The sequence below is a fragment of the Podarcis filfolensis genome (genome assembly GCF_964270895.1).
Source record: "Podarcis filfolensis genome assembly, chromosome: 17".
NCBI classification, from domain to species: Eukaryota; Metazoa; Chordata; class Lepidosauria; order Squamata; family Lacertidae; genus Podarcis; species Podarcis filfolensis.
In genome coordinates this window covers 34,033,518-34,053,729 of record NC_139621.1, presented here as the reverse complement: position 1 = coordinate 34,053,729, position 20,212 = coordinate 34,033,518, and the positions used below count along the sequence as shown (strand labels likewise).

Here is a 20,212-nt window from a genome sequence, read left to right as displayed (position 1 = left end):
TTAGCCTGGCAAACCTCCTCCAGATTTTTCCCTGCATTTTTTTATTAAGGCTTTGCATTCAACTAGTTAAGCAAAAATAAGGTGCAGAAGAATATTAGTGCAATGCAATCCGCACCATACCTAGGGTGGTCCCCGCACCCCTAGGGAAATCCACACCCCCCAGCCCCCCATACTGAAAGTTGCTCACGACCAGCTCCATTGAGCGAGCAACTTCCTTGCTGGGTCCGCCTCCCAGCCGGCGGGCGCAGCGCTGCTCACGCGGAATCGAAAGAGCGGGTTTGATTGGCTGCCGGGCAGCAAAGGGAGCTGCTATTGGACAGCGGCGTCCGGGCGGAGGCGGGCGGCGATGGCAGCGTGGAGGTGAGCGGAAGCCCGGGCGCGGGCCGGCCGGGCGGCGGGCAGGAGGAGCCGGGGGCCGGGCGGTGTCGCTGGGGTGTGTTGTGGGAGGCGGGCGACGTACCGAAGGCCGGAAGGGATGGGAGGGGATTCTGGAAAAACGACGAGCATCTCCAGATGGCCCAAATCTCTTGTCATTTTCCCTGTCTCACATTTTGCCCTGCTGGTATGGGGGTGGGGCGTGTCATTTTAGGGTCAGAAACTTAATTTTTGCAATTTTTTCTCAGTGAGGGGGGGAGGTCTTAAAAATACGTTTTCGGGTGTGAGGAATTAAAACCTGTTATTTCTGTGATCGGGCAACATTTCGCTTCCTAAGAGAGTAGGCTTGGTGAAGCACATAAACTGCTTTGGGGGAACCCAAGAGTTTAAATGTGACCTTCTGAAGCTGTCAGGTAATGCTAAATAATAATAAAAATACATAATGTAAAATGATATAACAGGCAAGTACTTGGTAATATGCTACTTGCCAAGCAAAAGTGAATTGTATTAATTTAACCAATCCTTTTGAATTCCCAAGTCATGTTAAAACTTTATTTAGCACTCCTCGTTTTGGGAATTGGAAAATTGGAAATTTCAGCACACCCTTTTGTGTGCACTCAGGCAGTGGCTCATTCTATCCAGAGCCACCCACCCACAATTCCTGATCTGCAGCTATTTATTTCATGCTGAAGTTCACTGCACATTGAACTCCTTGGAATTTAGTTATTGGGAAATGGGAACAAGGCTGCAAAAGCCATAACTTTTATTAGGCCAGCCAAAAAACTATGCAGGCCTTCTGGGTTCTTAAGAGCTCTAATATTGGGTTAGTGGTAAGCAGAACAATAACCTGAAGGAAGGAACTGGGATTTGAACATACCCACACTCCAGAAATCACCCCAAATCATATGCCTATATCTCCAGGAAGCCTCCATGTCCCCTATAAGTGGCAGTATGCCGATAATCTAGTTTAAAACCAATTTTGTGTGCAACTCACTGTAAAGTGTGATGCCCTCCTCTTACCCTGCACGTATTGAAAAGGAATGAGTTCACTAGCTGTGCTCCTTCACCCTGACAATAACCATTGGACCATCCCAAATCATTTATTTTTAATCACACAAAGAAACTGCTGCACACTGCTTCCCGTTCAAAATATCTACTTGTGCACAAGGCATTGTTTTTACCGTATTTTTCGCCCTATAGGACGTACTTTTCCCCCTCCAAAAATGAAGGGGAAATCTGGGTGCGTCCTATGGGGCGAATGCAGGCTTTCGCTGAAGCTTGGAGAGCGAGAGGGGTCAGTGCGCACCGACCCCTCTCGCTCTCCAGGCTTCAGGAAGACATCCGCAGCCTAGGCAGCCCTGTAGGAGGTCCTGCAGGGATGTCTAGGCTGCGGATAGCAGCCTGCTTCCCGGAGCGTCGGGCGCCCTGAAAGCAGAGCGCCCGGCGCTTCGGGAACACATCCGCAGCATGGGGAGCCCTGCAGGAGTTCCCCGCAGGGCTCCCCACGCTGCGGATAGCAGCCTGCCGCCCGGTGCGCGGGGCACCCTGAAGCAGAGCGCCCCTCGCGCCGGGCAGACATCGGCCAGCCCCACAAGCTCGGGGGACAGCAGGGAGGCGCATCACCGCCATCCCGCTGTTCCTCGACCTGGTTCAGTTTCCCGACCTGCTTTGGGGGGGGGGAAATAAAGGGAAAATTTTTTCCCTTTATTTCCCCCCCAAAAAACTAGGTGCATCCTATGGGACGGAGCGTCCTATGGGACGAAGAATATGGTACTTATTCAGGATTCATCTGCATTTCTGAACTGAGTAAGAAATTGGGAATTATAATGGAAAACCTAAGAATAATCTTTAATTTTGTTCTTGCCCCTTACTCCCAATTTCTGACGGGCTTTGCAGGCTGAGCCCTGGTTAAAATGAAAGCAAATTAATAACTGTTTCACAATTGAATCTTGTTATGGGGGGGGGACAGAAACTATAGACAGTGCATTTGTAAACATGTCTACTTGGAAGTAGGACCCACTGAACCATGGTAGGCATGTTTAGGACTACAGTCACAATTCGTTTGTTTCTATTATCATAGCTGAATTTCTATGAACAGTTACTTCTGCTTAACTGTATTCATTTAGCATTTGTGTTCATGCACATAGCCCTGTGCCATGGTTAATAGTCGTAGGTGAAACTTAGAGCCTCATCAACCAAAAATCTTAAATATGCATGTCAGAGGCGGATTCCCAACCTTGCTCCTGAAGGAACTTCCTTCTGAAGCAATTATCCTGTAGGAGACCAGAACTAATTTGTGGGTTGCTAGTTGGAAATTACTTCAAAGCTGAGGCTTAATAAATGTGTTAAAGTAGCAAATGTTAAAAGTAATGAGATTGTTCTACAGGTTGTATTCAAGTATATATATATAAACAACACTGTTACAATGTGTTTAGTCAAGTGCTTGCTTGTCCTTTTAGGATTTTTGTTTATGGAGCTTAAGCATACTTACTTGCAATTAAATCTTACCAGTTCTAATATGACATTTTTAGGTAAATAGTTGAGGTTTGATTGGTCTTGTGCATGTAATATTTGAAACTATTCTGTATCTTAATGCTATTTCTGCACTGACGAAGTATTTGTGTTCTGTAAGTCCCGGTTTTCTTCCACCTGCAGAGAGACTGAATTCTAAAGATTATTTTATTTTTGTTTTGTTTTAGACATTTATATGCTGCTTAATTATTTGCATTTCTAAGCAGTGTGCATAAAAATAATCCACAGAAAGTGGGACGATAAAACAACAACAATTCATAACAGAACAAAACACTACCTTAATATTCCCTCTGAAGCAAGAAAGTCTCAGTTATGTGCCTTAGTCAAGTTCAGCAAGGAGGGTGCTTGTCTAATCTCAGCTGGGAGTTCCACAAGCTTGCACCCACTATGCTGAATGCAAGATTAAAACCTATCCAGTGAGCGCTGTAAAATAAAATATAGATTTTATGGAAAACGTGTGGCTCGCTTGTTCCCGAGCTGAATGTAAGATTCACTTAGTAAAACTGAGCATTTATATTTTTCCCTTCTTTCTTTTCTCCCCTGAGCACAATGCGTGTGTGCTGGCTTGTGAGCAAAGATAGAGCCTGTCAGCGAATTAAACTGCCACATTTAGAAATGGTGATGCTAGGGCGTGGGCCCGAAACGGAGATAACAGACAAGAAGTGTTCCCGAAGACAAGGTAAAGTGGAGATGAAGGTTGCAATCCTAAACATGCCAGGGAGTTACTCCCGCTAAACTCAGTAGTCCTCACTCCTGAGTAAAAATGCTTAGGATTGATTTCTTTTGGTGTAGCGTCATAAGTGATTTGAAGCTAAATAGTTTGCAGGGGGTGCTGCTATAGGGCTAAAGGAGAGGCTAAAAGACCGAGAGCTTACGCTAAACTTCCTAGGGCTGCGGTCCTAACCCCCTCTTGCAAAATGTTAAGACTTATTTCATAGTAGCACAGTTAGGATTGTGCTCTTGGTAATACCTTGGATCCCAAACGCCTTGGATGTTTTGGCTCCCGAATGCCGCAAACATGGAAGTGAGTGTTTGTGAACGTTCTTTGGAACCTGAACGTCTAACGGGGCTTCCGCGGCTTCCGATTGGCTGCAGGAGCTTCCTGCAGCCAATCAGAAGCCGCACTTTGGTTTCCGAACGTTTTGGAAGTGGAACGGACTTCTGGAACGGATTCCATTCGACTTCCAAGGTACAACTGCCTTAGGAAAGTGACACAGCCCTCTGTTTGCCACATCAGATTAAGAAAACCAAATGGATCACCACAAGAAATACTTTGAACACTTTGAAGAACTAATGCTAAGTAACATTGAAACCTCCAAAATTCTCTACAGTTCGCAGAACAAAATAGAAGCTCGGGAAGTTGCTTTATATAAAGACTAAGAAGCAGAGGTGCAGGACTTCCCCTTTCCACCAACTGCACCTGATTTGGGACACAGAGTTGGTGGAGAAGTCAATCCCTCATAAGCTTGTTTGTAGAGTTGCAATGCCTGGCTAACTGATAGAAATATGGTTCCTGTACGTGTCTTGCAGAAACAAAATATTAGCTGTGACTCCTGCAATGCAGGGGTTGGGCTAGATAACTCTTCCAACTGTCAAATTTTATGAGTCAGACCATTAACCCATTTAGCTCAGTAATATCTACATAGACTAGCAGTGACTCCAGAATTTCACTGGTTTCTCCCATCCCTACGTGTAGACACTGGGGATTGAACCTGGGAAATGAGGTGCCAGAACTCATCTGTTGATAAAAACGCCATGGGCAGAAAAACAAACAGACACAAAAAGAGAGAGATGCCAATACTCTATACCAGTAAATAATGTCATTAAAATGCACTGCTTATAATACACCTGTTCTCTATAAGTTTAGATCCCCACCTGCACGTTGCAAAAAGTATTTCCTTTCTTGAACATCATATTAATTTATAGCCTGCAATTGTCTGTCTTGCATTGGCTCTTCGCACAGGAGTGTGTTAGCGAACCTGTGCTATAAAATGCAAGTAAGTCGAGATAATGCTTGATCTGGTTGCCTTTGTTACAGAGCAGGAACTCACAACACAGTTCACCAGCGTTTACTATCTGGATTGATATGGGAAGCAGCACACTGAGAGGGTGGGCTGGAGCTGAAATCTGAAGTGTGTGTACGCTGACAAAGTTTGGAAAAGGCATTTCCCCCCCAAAAAAGGCTTAGCAAGAATGGGTGTTTTGCTGCAACAGGCACTAGACTATAAGGGCCATCCCCAGTAAATAGGGAGAGGCGGAGAGATGGGTTGAACAGCGCCGCATGCCCAGAGTTCCATGTGTTACAATGGTACTTCCACTTCTCCCTGTGCGCCCTTCAAAATCTCAAAGCAGGCAAGTCTGCTCTGGAGGGCCCTTCAGTCCTCCGGAACAGGTGTGAAACAGATGGAGTGAAAGGCTGGGCATCAGTAAAGTGTGATCGCACTTCATGGAGTCATATAATCCTGAGCGTAATTTATTTTCCAGGCTAGTAGAGCAGGCCTTGATTTCCACGGCTCACGAATAAGTTGATGGACACCTGCCGCTTACTTTCTAAATTTAGTAAAATTAAATTAAGGTGTTTTGCTCTTTGGGATCAACCTGTCCTCCATCCCCAGTCCTTTCTGGTTAGTATACCCTTCAGCATAAAATGTTGGGGCATGGGGGGGGAGGCCTAACGTCACTCTCTGTCACTTTTCTTTTCAGTACAGCTAAAAGCAGACTGCAACAAAGGGTATGTCCAGGTTAAACAGGTACGTCCTTTGCTTCGCACGCAGGAATGCTGAGAGCACTTTATGAAGCTTAAGCGGAAGGGCAGAAATGCTTGTGTCCCGCGGTTTACGCCAGTTTCATCTGCTTTGAAAGCATAACTTCGCTTTGCACTCAGAAATCCAAAAGAGCTTTGGGCGGCGCTTTCAGAGCTCAAGGGCTATCACTGTCCTCACCAACCTATGTTTTTGGACTACAACTCCCATCATGCTGGCTGGGGCAGATGGGAGTTGTAGTCCAAAACATCTGGAGGGGGCACCAGGTGGACGAAGGCTGATCTAAGCATTATATGTAATGAGCCCATCACTGAGTACTTATTTCTCCCTTTTCTGTCCATTCCCTCTTTTGCCGCAACCCATGTTGATGCATTCTTTGGAAAAAGAAATGGGAGTGAAATGAATAATGCAAAGCTTGCAAATATAGGCTCATTTCCTGGATTTTGGTGGTATTGGAGATAGATGTGAGATATTTTCAGCTGCTACATATGGTCCTGCTGAGTGCGAGAAGGGCAGCGTATCTGCTGCTGATCAAAGACATGGCGTTGTTTTCCCCTTTTCCCCGTGGAAGGTTACTCTTTTGAATAAATGCAGCATTGCTGCGGCTGTGAGTGAATTAATTCAACCACCTTTTCCCAACAAAGTGTAGTAAAATAAGGGGGGGGGACTTCCATTACTCATTGCCCTGTTTCGAAACAATTTTATGCCAGGTTTGGAACAGATTGAACATATTCACTTACATTCAACCCATGTCTTTTAAGTCCCACCTATTAGCTAAGTTATCTTTAGAAAACTCGGCTGCTTCCTCCTTCGGAAACTGTCCTCTTTGTCAGCCTAGACTTCTCTGCCATTCTCACAGCTGTGTTGGGTCATTCCCTAGGCAACCTTAGTGGCAAGCAGCCGTATGGTACTTGACCTGAAGGAAGGAGACCGGGGCAAAATGGAAGCTGCTTCTTTCTGGCTACAGGAAAAGGGTGGACTGCGAGGGGCTGCTAGCAGAATTTCCTTTGTGTTTTGTTTGGGTCTGACTAAAGGTTGATAAGGCAATCTTTCGATGCTGCAGGGAGGGGGTTAATTCTCTGACCAGGAGTTAACTTCAGTGAAGGAGGCAGAGTTTAAAAATAAAGCCAAAGATGTACTGTTCTCCCCCCTCCCCACCTCTCTTTTTTTAAAAAAATAGTTTTGTTATTTTGTAAAAGTGCATATAAAGTGTACAGCCTGCAGACACAGAATGCGTGCGGCAAATAACACGACTCAGTCAAGAGCAGATAAAGAAAAGAAAAGAAAAAGTACCCAGACTGTTAGTCAGTTCCAACATAACCTTTCTACAATGGGAAATGAGTTGGGTGGCCCATCTCTGCATTGTTATTAACATAAGAAATCAATTGAAACCAAATCTCATCAAAGTGGTCCATCCCTAATCACCAGCAGTGATGAGGAAGTCGTTCTGAAAGAGCGATATTCCGTACACTGCGAAACCAGGAACCTTGGGAAGGACATATCCCACCCCCACCCCCCTTTCGTCAATTGTGAGCCTCTTTATTACCTTGGGCTGCCTTTGGATTTTATTGGCACTGAGATCCAGCAACGCTGTCTCCAGCTGAGTGGAAATATCCCGCGTCACATGCAGCAAACATTTCACTATGTGCTAACGTTTCACTGACTTTATAGGTAACAAGAGTGCTTTATTGCTTTGCCCAACCAGTTTCTAAGACCTACCCTGCTTGGCGGAAGTGTATTTCACTCTGCTTCCTTTTCATAAAGTGGCTTTCATCCAGAATTCATACCCATCCGAGAGGAATAGCCAAAGTAAGCTGAATTTATCTGATTCCCCCCCCCCTTTGTTCCTTGTAAGAGGCTTACAGTACAATCCTATACAATCAACAGAGAACTAAGCCTCATTCCAGGGGACTTACTCCCAGGTACATACATATATGACTGAAATCTTAGTCTAGACTCTAGACTGAAGTCGATAGAAGGAAGGTCAATGAAGGTCTATAGGCTGAGGATCCTCTCCTTCCCAATGCTGGCACCTATGCCCCACCCCCTGCAAAAGCCTCTCCAGAGGGCTGCCCTGTGAACAATAGGGTGGGACACAGGGGGCTGCTGCAGGGAGGGGAGGGTTCCCAAAATTGGGAAGAGCATGCTCCACTTCATATTGTTCAGGTTGAGCCCCATTTCTTTCCATAGAGGCTTGGGGGGGCGGTTAGGCAGGTGAATGCATCAGGGAAGAGGGAACAGGCAAATTTATTTCCATGAACTGCTTTAAGTTAACATATCACAGGATCCAACGCGATATTCCTTTCTAAAGTTTTGTACTGTTGTAGCGAATGTGTTGGATCGCCTACTACAAAGTAGACTTGTTCACCCCACTTGTGGTCTACTGCTAAAATGGCCAGGTTGGCAGTTGTTCGGGTGTGTAGGAAATACTACATGTCCTTCCATGGATGCTGTATTTAGGGGTGTGAAAGTTCTGGTTCAGTGGCAAAACACCAATTCTGGCATTTTCTTTTGCTCCAAAGATAGGAGTCAACCCAACCAGCGTTGACCTAGTGGATATTGGCAAGGACCAGGAAATTAAACTGAAGCCAGGACAAATTCTCCATATCGTCAACAATCTGTACCCGTACACCGTGCAATTCTCGGAGGAAATGGGGGCTTGTGGTGGTAAGGAGACGGTGGAGCCTAAAGGGGGGAAAAGACCACAGGATGAACTTGAGACTGGTGGCATGGAAAGCATGCCAGGCAAACTCGCAAAAATGGAGCAAATGGCCCCTCAAGCCTGCGATTCCAGCTACAGCAGTAGTTCTGTTTCTTCAGGTGGAAGCTCTGTCAACAAAAAGGTGAGCCAGGAAATATTAGTGGTAACCCCTGTTGTAGCACAAGTGGGTGGGTGAAGTCGGTGAAGCTCTCCTTTCACTGCAGGACCTGAGCAGTAGGTGAGATAACATTAGGGCCTTATCTACATTACAGGCTTAAATTGGTGCAGTGATCATTTGCTGCTCTCTCCTTGGAGTTGCACTTCAATGAAGTGGAATTAAAGGCTTTTCAGCACCCTCTCCCAAGCAGTTCCTATAAATCTTTGAGGGGAGATATAACACTGAGGCTGGTATAATAACCCTGTTGATGTGTCTGCAATGTAGATCTTAGTAGGGGCAAAGGCTGTGCAAGACCTTGATATTGGGGCTTGACTTTTGGGTTTGCGGGGCAGGTGTAGAACATTGAACAGTGCTGCCAGACCTCCCAGTTTGTGGGTAATTGGTGTTCCCGACTAGATCAGGAATTGCCTGTCAGTCACACATTCAGATAGGGCGAGGTTTGTGTGTGTGTGTGTGTGTGTGTGTGTGTGTGTGTGTGTGTGAACCTGTAGTCTTCCAAATTGTATATATTGGACTGTAGCCTCCATCACCCATGACCACTGGCTATCCTGCCTGGGATTGATGGGACCTGGAGTCCAACAATGTGTGGAGGGCCATAGGTTCCACACCCAGGGCCCTGCCATCGTGAAACGGGGGCAGACAGAAGGCACCATTTGAGTTTCTGCTAATCTCCATCAAAGTACTGCTGCATTTTGGGCTATTTGCCTACTACTGTTGCTCCCAGGAACGACCTGAGAGTTACAAATATGTTGGCATTCAGTGCTCTTTCAGAATGCAATCAGAACCACAAGTGTCTCCTACAGCTATTTTAGCTATGTGACTTGGCTCTTTTAGGCTGCAGTCTTAAGCATACTTAACTAGGAAGTGTCTCCCATTGAACGTTTCCAGACTTATTTTATCAGAGTTCCTGTGTTTTGTCCTATAGCCATGTTTGGAGTACTGGGCTCAAGGTCTGAAGGTCTCCATGCAAAACCCAGATATGCAGGTAAGGATCTCATTCCTAACTTGGGTCACCGTGGTGCTTGAGGATGTATATGCTCCATGACAGCAAAATCAGTGCAAGACCGTAGGACTTCTGTGTTTCTCTGCTAGGTCTACAAGGATGAAAAGGCTGTAGTTATAAAGGACAAGTATCCGAAAGCTCGCTATCACTGGTTAGTGCTGCCGTGGCAATCCATCTCTACCTTGAGTAAAGTAACTCAGGAGCATCTTGACCTTCTGGAGCACATGCACGCGCTCGGAGAGAACGTCATCCAGCAGTGCCCTGATAAAGACAGCTTGCGCTTCAGACTGGGCTACCATGCCATTCCCAGCATGAGGTAATCCATAATTGTGTTCGGAACTGGGTTGTGACCTGTTGGTTCAGGGCGAAGGCCCATTGTCATGGACCGGCTGGATGCAGAGGAGTGGTGGGAGTAACCAGCTGGAGAACCCCCAAGGGAAGAAGACTCGGAACCAGGGGATTGGTGGTGGGATGACAATGAGTGAGTGGTCAGAGGGAGAAGAGAGAGCAGACTGGGAGGAGGAGGTGTCGGAAGCTGAAGAGGTAACAGGGTTTAGTGAGCAGGAAGAGGCTGTGCCAGAAAGCAGCCCAGAAGCAGAGGCTGGAGGGGGTGGAGCTAAGAGGCAGAGATAAGGCAGACAGCTGAAGAAGCCAGGGGGTCTCCCCCTCCTACTGTGACCAGCTCCTCTCCTTCCTGGTCTCTCAGTACTAGGAGAGGTATGAAGAGAGTAGAGCAAAGAGAGACTTGGGAAGGACCCAGGGCGCAGGAGATGTAGGGAACTGTGGTAAGGTTACTAATTTTTTTTCAATGAATCTGGGGACACAACTTCCTACTAAATAGATGGATTTTGTCAGTGGACTGATTTGTAAATCCGGGGACCGTCCCCGGGAAACAGGGACGTCTGGTAACAAACTATGGGAAAGTGGGGACCTTCAGTCCCCACAATTGCCTCATAGGGGCAAGATCTACTGCGACGAGTTGCTGGGCTCATTAGGCCTGGCTTACTGAGTTGTCCTGGCTTTCCTTGAATAAAGAGTTAACTTCTCTGATGCCTTGTGAGTTATTGCTGACCCTCCCCTGTCACCCATCTGGCCCAGCATCCTGTTCTCACAGTGGCCAACCAGATGCCCTTGGGAAGCCTGAAAGCAGGACAGGAACGAAAGAGCGCTCTTTCACGCTGCCTAGCAGCTTGTATTCACTGGAGATAGTACATAGCCACAAACACCAGGGCTCCCCAGGCACAGACCCTGGAGACAACTGTGGGTGGAATTCAGCATAGTGGACCCTGCAAGCGCTGAACAAGGTCCATCTCACAAGATGACTTCTCCCTCTCCTCCCCTTGCGAGTCTCCCAGGGTTTCCCCCAACCTTCAAGAGCAGATTTAGAGGGCGCAAGGGGGGAGGTGAAGGAGGGGGGAATCCCATGGCAAGTGGACTTTGTTCCTCGCACCCAGCAACTTAGTTAAATCCCATTCTGTAAATTTAATTCTGGCAACTGGCAGGTGCCCAGCACGCTCTGCCAGGTGCCCACTGGAGAGAATGCCTGCCTTCCCTGTGGACGCTTGCTCCCTCCTGCAGATTTGGTGCATAACAGAGGGGTTGGGTAGCACATGGCTGGTTTCTTACTTTGCCCCACGTGTGTCCACAGTAAGGAAGCAGCAAATGACGGAAAATAATGGTTGGCTCCAGCGACACGCCAGAGTTTGTCAACCCTTGAGAATGCTTGTGCAAAAGCTGTGTTTGTGACACGGCTCCTATTTTGGATCCAGCCCGTTCCACGAGTTTACAGGCCAGATTTAGCCCACTCACTGTTTCTCTATTTCTGTTATAAATTTGTGAAGTGGGAGTATAAGTTACTTATTTCAGAAGGCCGCAGTGACAACATACAGCATAATTAAAGTATGCTTGCCATAAGGCATTCTGCACATTACGGCAAGCTCTAAAAGTCCTTAATTGTAATCATTAGGTCTGTTGGCCAATTAAGGATTTGTTTATTTTTCAGTTGAGAAGTAATCTTGTTTTATAACCAGATTAACTTGTTTGTTAATTGACTAAATCGGTTTGTGGAGTACCGAAACCTCAGTTATAGGTGCTTTTTGAAATATGTAAGTATGAGATGCTGTAAACAAATTTCCTACCTTTTGTTAAAAGGAAAGGCCATCTTTAATAACTTGTTCATTACCTGTTACAGCAACATATAGCACACATCCTTGTTATGTTGTTTTCTCAGCCAGCTGCATCTTCATGTCATCAGCCAAGATTTTGATTCCCCGTGCTTCAAAACCAAGAAGCACTGGAACTCTTTTACAACAGAGTACTTCATAGACTCCAAAGGTAAAAAAAAAAAAAAAAACCTGAGCCATCTCTTCTAAAATTACTCTTTATTTGTGAGTGTCTGTTTATTTGTCTGTCTTTGGACTTTGTTTTCTCCAAGAAACCTAGCCATGACCGCATCTTTCACATGCAGATTAAGCAGGTGGGAGGGTGTCTGATTTTAACATAAAAGGAGGCATGCAGGTGTCGTGAACTGAACCCTCCCCTCCAGGTACTTTCTCCACAGCTCTGCTCCGATACTACAACTGGCCTAGGACAACAGGGAAGTGACCTCTCAAACACCTGCCTCTTAAAATAGCCACAACCTCCTCCTTTTATATGTGAATAGGCCAGGCAGGATTAAACAAATGTGGCTACAGCTATTGTGTTAATTTAGCCTGTATTGCAGGATTACTCTAAAATAAGTTTCCTGGATGATCCCTTCACAATTTCATGTGCATGCAGCTGTAGTAATGACTCCAGGGTAAGCGTGGAGAACCTCTGACACTCCAGATGTTGCTGGACTACAACTCCCTTGACTGCTAGCTCAAGGTCATGCTTGCTAGGGCTGATGGGAGTTGTAGTTCAGCAATATCTCCACTCCTGTTCTAGGGGGGCATGTTGTTTAATCGATTAGTCGCGTCCGACTCTTCATGACCCCCTGGACCAGGGCACGCCAGGCACTCCTGTCTTCCATTGCCTCCTGCAGTTTCGTCAAATTCATGTTGGTCGCTTCTGTAACACCATCCAACCATCTCATCCTCTGTCGTCCCCTTCTCCTTGTGCCCTCCATCATCAGAGTTTTTTCCAGGGGGGCATAGGTGCCGTACAAATGTGAACTGCCTTGGCTTCTTCCAAAAAAAAGCAGGGGATTGTACAAGCTGGGACTGCCTTTGTGGTGGTTGCTCTTACATAAGCTGCTGTGGGATCTTTTCCATCTTGGGAGCAGGATAAAAAAGGCATGTAATAAGTAGTGGAGCTTGGTGAGGGTGTTGAGAATTAGCTGTTAAAAATCAGTCAGTGCCCCAAGTAACCTACCCCAGATTTGCAGGATACACCTGGGAGAGGAACCTACGTGTGAATCATAGAATCATAGAATCATAGAGTTGGAAGAGACCACAAGGGCCATCGAGTCCAACCCCCTGCCAAGCAGGAAACACCATCAGAGCACTCCTGACATATGGTTGTCAAGCCTCTGCTTAAAGACCTCCAAAGAAGGAGACTCCACCACACTCCTTGGCAGCAAATTCCACTGTCAAACAGCTCTTACTGTCAGGAAGTTCTTCCTAATGTTTAGGTGGAATCTTCTTTCTTGTAGTTTGGATCCATTGCTCCGTGTCCGCTTCTCTGGAGCAGCAGAAAACAACCTTTCTCCCTCCTCTATGTGACATCCTTTTATATATTTGAACATGTGGGGCTTAGAGATTCCCCTAGGAGTTATTCCATCACCCCCTGGCTGCGAAACAGGATGCCAAAACTTTCCAGCATTGTTTTCCAATACAGTCATACCTCATGTTACGTTTGCTTCAGGTTGAGTGTTTTCAGGTTGCGTCCCGCAATGACCCGGAAGTACCGGAAAGGGTTACTTCCAGGTTTTGCCGCTTGCACAGATGTGCAAAATGACGTCACGCGCATGCGCAGAAGTGGCGAGATGTGCAGACGCGGCTTGCGTTCTGCTCGTGTTGTGAACGGGCCTCCGGAACGGATGCTGTTTGCAACCAGAGGTACCACTGTATAAGACACACTGGCATCTTGGATATAGAAGCTATGAAATGGGGATAGCTCAGTTAGTAGAGTATGAGACTCTTGATTTCAGGATTGTGGGTTTGAGTCCCACACTGGGCAAAAGATTCCTGACTTGCAGGGGGTTGGACTAGATGACCCTCAGGGTCCCTTCCAACTCTACAGTTCTGTTATTCTATGATCACCTGATGTGGGCCACAAACAGCCCAAAAGAGAGTCTGCTGCCACATGGAGAAAATTGCTTGACCCACAGCATTTGAGCAAATCACCGTGTTGAGACAGCTGGCATATGGAGCAGCTTAAAGCAGCATCTGTGTGGCCACTAATGTATACAGCTTAGTTTCCAGTAAATGAGAGTTGCTATAATAACATGGAGCTAGGGGAGGGAGGGACTGTTCCAATGCAGAGATCTCAGTCGCTAGAGGCTGAGCCACCTAGTCTCAAAGTTAATATGCCAGTTGCAACGGATTCACTCCCCTGGTCTTGCTTTCCCCCCAATCCACCTCCACTGCTGCTGAGAATTCTGCTGTGTCTTTGCATCAGATGTTGGCTGGATCATTAACTTGCTTCTGAGGCAGGTGCAGCAGATTACCCCATCCTCGGAGGTTTCCTTTTGTGTCTCTGCATGAGTTAGTGCTCTGGTCACACACCTCCTTCCAATGGAGAGTGATTCATATCCTTTCACGTGCCAAAAGCAAACATGTTCAGGTCTGAGGTTTAGAATGCTGTGTTCCTCCAATTTTACTTCAAGGGCAAAATGTGTCTTCCCAGTATCATGTTTGGGAAGCGATGCATGAGAATGCAGTGGGACTGCCAACAGATAGTGATGTAAACAAATCTGCTCCTTTTCTCTTATGGGGTATCCAAGAGCCCTTATAGAATCCTTAAGTGGGTTCCCTATCAGTAGGAGAAAATAACAAAGGCCAACCAGAGAATATTGGGAAGCAAAGCAGCTAGTAAGCCTGATCTTTATTAAACTGTTGCAACAGGGTCCTCACTCACCATACGCAGGAGGGAGGAGGAACCCAGAACAATGACATGCAAGCCCTTATCTAGACTTTTGAAATTGCCCACCCTGTAGTTCAAGACCACCCCCAAAACAACATACATACATCACAGAATGAGGTGGTCTACAACAGAAATCCTGTCTGCCAGGATACCTGACAATGGCCAGTGATTGCTTACTTGTGCAGCCTGGCCGTCTTTAGTGATGGTGAATACTTTAATTCCTGAATCCAGGTTACAGGCTCCCCCTATTAACACAGAAAGATGCCCTAAAGACAGGTAAGCAAAAGACAATGGAGAGGTTTTCCCATTTCCTTCCTCCTTGCAGAGAAACTTTGAAGTCAATTTGGGAGAGTCAAAATGGTTTCAGGATTGTTCTCCTGTACTATTTCAGACACGTTTGCATACTTATGTATGTGTTTGCCTTGTAAATTTATGAACATTTAATTTATATATTTGAGACCTTAAATTCTTATAACAATCAAGCAGCTGTTTCCACCAGCGGAATGTCATAAGAGGGAATCAATTCCCTCCCATTCACACAGGGAGCAGAGCTAAGCCGTTGGCACACGTTTCCTAACTTTAACAAAACAGATATGGCCGAACCTGTAATCTCAAATAAAACATGTCTGTCTCTCCTCTCCCCCACCCCAATTTCCAGATCTGATTGCGATGGTGAAGAAGAAAGGGAGAGTAACTGTAGACAAGGACGTTGCCAAACTCTTGAACCTGCCTCTGAAGTGTCACGTGTGCAAACGGCAGCAACCCAATATCCCCCAGTTAAAAGAGCACCTGAAGGAACATTGGCCAAAATAAGATGAAGAACTGCTCTTCTGATCTACTTGCTACGTTTTACTGATTGTTGGGTTAACCGGATCCCAAAGTTGACATGCTCATTTTAATTTAAAGTCCATACCAAGTTGCTTATTAAAATGCCCACAGAGGCGCAAGTATTTAGAATGGCCGAGTCTGCTTTAGTGTGACAGATTGTGGAGCGGCCTGGGGGTGATTTGTGATGTCTCTGGTAGCGCATGGTGTTCCTGGGTAGGTGGAACCAAAAGGAGTAGCCTCAAACCCTTTCTAAAGGGCATTTATCTTTTGGAGCAGGTGGGGCTGGATGGAAATCAAACTGGGTTTTATCTTGTGACCAAAATCTCTTCCCCTTTAGTAGGGCTGGGTGATAATCTCGTTTTCAACATCGTGATATATCACCATCTAAACATCGCGATATATCAATAGATCACCATGTCTGAAAAAAGGATGGAGCTGTGTAGAGACACTGGCTGGCTTCATGATTTTCCCTGCATTGTGATTTTTGGCGGCACCTGCTCTTGTGATTCACTGCCCACTGCATGAGGCAGAGCAGAGTTAACGAACTGTAGGAATCAAGAGAAGAATTGGCTGGCTTCACGGTTTCCCCCACATAGTGATTTTTTGCATAGCACACACAAACACATCATGATTCCCAATATACTGTATTGCCAGGTCAAAAACTATGAAACCGATATCACAATACAGATTTCAAACTGGTTTTGAGAAATTTGCAGTAGATCACCAAGGGGTTGACTCCTAATTATCTAACAACTAAAAATAATTTCACGCAGACTGCAAAATTAGGTGGCTAACAAAATGCTTGGTGAGGGGAGTAGATTTTTGTATGGAAGAACTTACAAACTCGCTTCTAGTACCCATCTCAGATTCCTGGAATCAGCATGTTCCCATTCCTGAATTATTAGTGTATTTCCATCCATCTGGGACACACTTATGCCCTTGGCTCTGTTTGGTGGACCTCGGGGTTCTAGTGTGACATGGGGAAACCAAGTAGATCCTGTAGGCCATGTTGGTAACCCGAAAGGGCCAGATAAGGCCATTGGGTCTTTTTTCCAATATCCCTATTACCCTAGAAGAGATCAAGATGCTTAAAGAGGGGGTTAACTGAGTATTCTGAGGTATACAGTTTCACATTGTATTCCTAAGGCTATTCCACAGATGTTAGCTGTAAGCCAGAACACTTAATAACTAATATACCAGACCTTTGCTCACTTTCATACTGAACCATCAACAAGGCGTATCTACAACATGCCCAATAAATTGCAGATCAAATAAGAGTACCAGCAATTGTTAAATTATTTTGGCAAACCCCAAATCCACCTTAATTCTGCCAGGAGCTCGTCCTACTCTTGAGTAGGACCCTGGTAGAGACACATGCCTGACTGGCATGTTCACTCCCTCCTGGTCAATCGTTTGGGAGCTTCAAAAGCTTTCTTCTGCCCGAACATCACAGCGACCAATGCCAAACGACACCAGCACACTTAGGGATCCACAGAGTCTTCGCAGCTGCGTGACAGACCTCAGCAACTCAGCATTTTGGCTAATCCACTTTATTTACATATAAACACACACGGAGCACTGCAACATGGCTCCCTCTCTCTCTAGCATCAGACAGCAAAGAGAAAAAGAACAAAGGACAATAGTCCCACTTCACGGAACACAGTAACACAAACATCCTGTCTTTGTCACTTCCCACTCCATGGAGTCAAAACATACACTGTCATGTGATAGACAAAAATCCCATGACTGCAATCACGGAGCAGGAATTCTGACAAATTCCTCCAGTGCAGACGCATATTATGACCATTTCCTGCTTGCGTCTGCAAGGTGGATGATGTCATAATGCACAATGCCAGTGTCATCTAGGTTCTGAAGGTTCTGAAACTCACTGTGGGCATCGCCGCTTGTTTGAAATGGAGCCCAGCACCTAGAGAATGGGCGTAAATGAGAAACGAGACAGAAAATGTCTAGCCGAGGAAGTGCAAGTTCTGGTTCCGTGCCGTTGAAGAGGGGGCCGCTTATGAAGCCTGGCTCAGCCAGAGCTAGAGATGAAGGGGAGGCAACTCCAAGGATGGTGGTGAAGGAGACCAGAGCTGTCGTCGTAGACATTGGCACTGGCTCCTGCAAGTGTGGGTTTGCTGGGGAACTCAAGCCAAGCCATGTGGTCTCATCGACTGTGGGCAAGCATATCCAAGAGACGGCAAAAACGGGAGACAATAGGAAAGAGACTTTTGTCGGCAGAGAACTTCGAGATGCAGGAATACCCCTGAAGCTTGTGAACCCTTTGAGACATGGGATCATAGTGGACTGGGATACTGTTCAAGACATGTGGGAATATCTTTTCCTGAAGGAGATGAAGATTCGGCCCGAGGAGCACGCGGTCCTAGTATCCGATCCGCCCCTGAGCCCTACCACCAACCGAGAAAAATACGCAGAAATGCTCTTTGAGAGCTTTTGCACTCCTGCCATGCACATCGCTTACCAATCTAGATTGTCCATGTATTCCTATGGCAAGACGTCGGGTCTAGTCGTAGAGAGCGGTCACGGCGTTTCCTACGTGGTCCCCATTTATGAAGGCTACACCATGCCAAGCATTACTGAAAGGGTCGACTATGCTGGGTCCGATGTCACACAACACCTCATGAAGTTATTAAATGACTCTGTGAACTTGTTCACAGAGAGAGACTGGCCCATTCTGGAAGATATCAAAGAGAACCACTGCTTCACTTCCGTGGACTTCCAACAGGAGGCAACAGCACCTTCCAGGAAATACGAGATGGAATATGAGCTTCCTGACGGGCAAACCATCATTATCGGCAAAGAGAGATTCCTGTGCTCCGAAATACTCTTCAAGCCGTCCTTGATCAACTCGCAGCAGCTGGGCCTGCCTCTCCTCACCATGACTTCCCTCAATAAGTGCGACGTCACGCTCAAAAAGAACCTGATGGGCAACATCTTGTTGTGTGGGGGCTGTACAATGCTTAAGGGCTTTGCTGACCGCTTTCAGAGAGAGCTGATTAAAATGTGTCCAAATGACAATCCCATTTCAACAGCTGCCCCTGAGAGGAAAACGTCTGTGTGGACCGGAGGCTCCATCTTGGCCTCCCTTAAGGCTTTCCAGCAGCTCTGGGTTTATAGGAAAGAATACGAAGAACGAGGTCCTTTTTACATCTACAGGAAATGTTTCTGAGCTCCCACCACTGATTAAACTCTTACACACACACACACACACACACACACACACACACACACTCCTTAAGCTAGATGCAGAGAGGCTAAAGAAGTCTCACACCCGCTTTTCTGTTAGTACCCATCGAAAAGTTACTTGACCTGTGAGCACGAATGGACTGCTTACTTTCCGTTCTCCCTGTATTAAAAGCCCATAGTAAACACTCTGCAGTTATAACAAAGTGGTTTTCCATTTCTTGACACAAAAGTGGCACAGCAAATTTGCGCATAGGTAAGGCCTTCCTGCTGGATCCAGTCGTGAGTTATCTCAGGAAGCAAGTGTAGCATCAGGCTGGATTTCTGTCTTATAGAAGAAACGGAAAACTGGAATTATTTTGCCTTATGTTCCAAACTGTAATGGAGTTCAACATGAAAACACTGCCTGCTAGGCCAACATCTTTCAAATATTTTTGCTTGGGGAAAGGGACAAGCCTTTTCACTTATAAAATGTGTTAAGTGTGAATTAGTCAAAAGTTGTGTTCCTTTCAGGGATGCCTTACTCCTTTTCTATCTCGAGAACAGCAGTGCAGAGCGAAACAAACGAAAGTTAAAAGTTGCTGTATCAATATAGCAGTTACACACGCACACAATCAGGCATAATCCAGCACTGCAATCCTATACACACACTTAGGTAAAGGTAAAGGTACCCCTGACCGTAAGGTCCAGTTGCAGACAACTCTGGGGTTGCGGCGCTCATCTCGCTTTACTGGCTGAGGGAGCCGGCGTTTGTCCGCAGTCAGCTTCCAGGTCATGTGGCCAGAATGACTAAGCCGCTTCTGGCGAACCAGAGCAGTGCACAGAAATGCAGTTTACCTTCCCACCGGAGCGGTACCTATTTATCTACTTGCACTTTGATGTGCTTTCGAACTGCTAGGTGGGCAGGAGCTGGGACCGAGCAATGGGAGCTCACCCCGTCGTGGGGATTTGAACCACCAACCTTCTGATCGGCAAGTCCTAGGCTCTGTGGTTTAACCCACAGCGCCACCCGCACACACTTACCTGGGAGTAAATGCCATTGAACTAAATGGAATTTGGTTCTGAGTAGGCATGCACAGAATTTATGTTGCTAAAAGCCCTACTCTTAACTAAAAACTTGAGGTATACTTTGCTCTTTTTAGTAAGAGTGTTTTCTTTTTATTGCGGGCAGAGAGAATTATCCACCTTCAGAGAAGTCCCTGTAATAATTCTGCCCCCCTGCCTCATGTTTTGATTTCATTAAATTACCGCATTGGCCCAAATATAAGCTGCAGCTTTAAAACTGGAGGGCGGGGGGGAAGGGAAAAATACCTGAATATAAGCCGCTCCATTCCTCGCTGCTCCTGGCTGCATACTGGTTGGGGGCGGGGGGGGGAGCCGCGCTGTGTTGCGGCGGCCCTTCCCTTTCCATGCTCTTTCCTTTCCTGGCCTTAGGGGAGAGGACAGGGGGGGGGGGAGACAATGTGTGGGGCAGGTGCCACTTCCCCACGCTCCTGGCACTGTTTGCCCTGCGCTTCTGACTGCATACCATAAGGTCACAAATATAAGCCTCACTTTAACTTTTC

General features: G+C 46.4%; 2 protein-coding genes across 6 annotated transcripts; both read left to right on the top strand.

Moving 5' to 3' along the window:
* Positions 1–260: 260 nt before the first annotated feature.
* On the top strand, positions 261–15,572 carry APTX (aprataxin). Of its 5 annotated transcripts, none has more exons than XM_083593801.1 (8): positions 261–360; positions 3,453–3,586; positions 5,611–5,657; positions 8,192–8,512; positions 9,474–9,533; positions 9,641–9,867; positions 11,782–11,885; positions 15,274–15,572. In XM_083593801.1, the coding sequence occupies exons 1-8, from the start codon at positions 347–349 to the stop codon at positions 15,426–15,428; spliced, it is 1,062 nt and encodes a 353-aa protein (XP_083449927.1). In that variant the 5' UTR covers positions 261–346; the 3' UTR covers positions 15,429–15,572. The 5 variants fall into 5 exon arrangements, with proteins under 5 accessions (XP_083449927.1, XP_083449929.1, XP_083449928.1 ...); XM_083593803.1 differs by lacking the exon at positions 261–360 and adding an exon at positions 375–433; XM_083593802.1 differs by lacking the exon at positions 261–360 and adding an exon at positions 464–788.
* Positions 15,573–16,982: 1,410 nt separating this feature from the next.
* ACTL7A (actin like 7A) lies at positions 16,983–19,134 on the top strand. Its single transcript, XM_083593708.1, has one exon. The coding sequence runs from the start codon at positions 17,407–17,409 to the stop codon at positions 18,631–18,633; it is 1,227 nt and encodes a 408-aa protein (XP_083449834.1). The 5' UTR covers positions 16,983–17,406; the 3' UTR covers positions 18,634–19,134.
* The last annotated feature ends 1,078 nt before the right edge of the window (positions 19,135–20,212 follow it).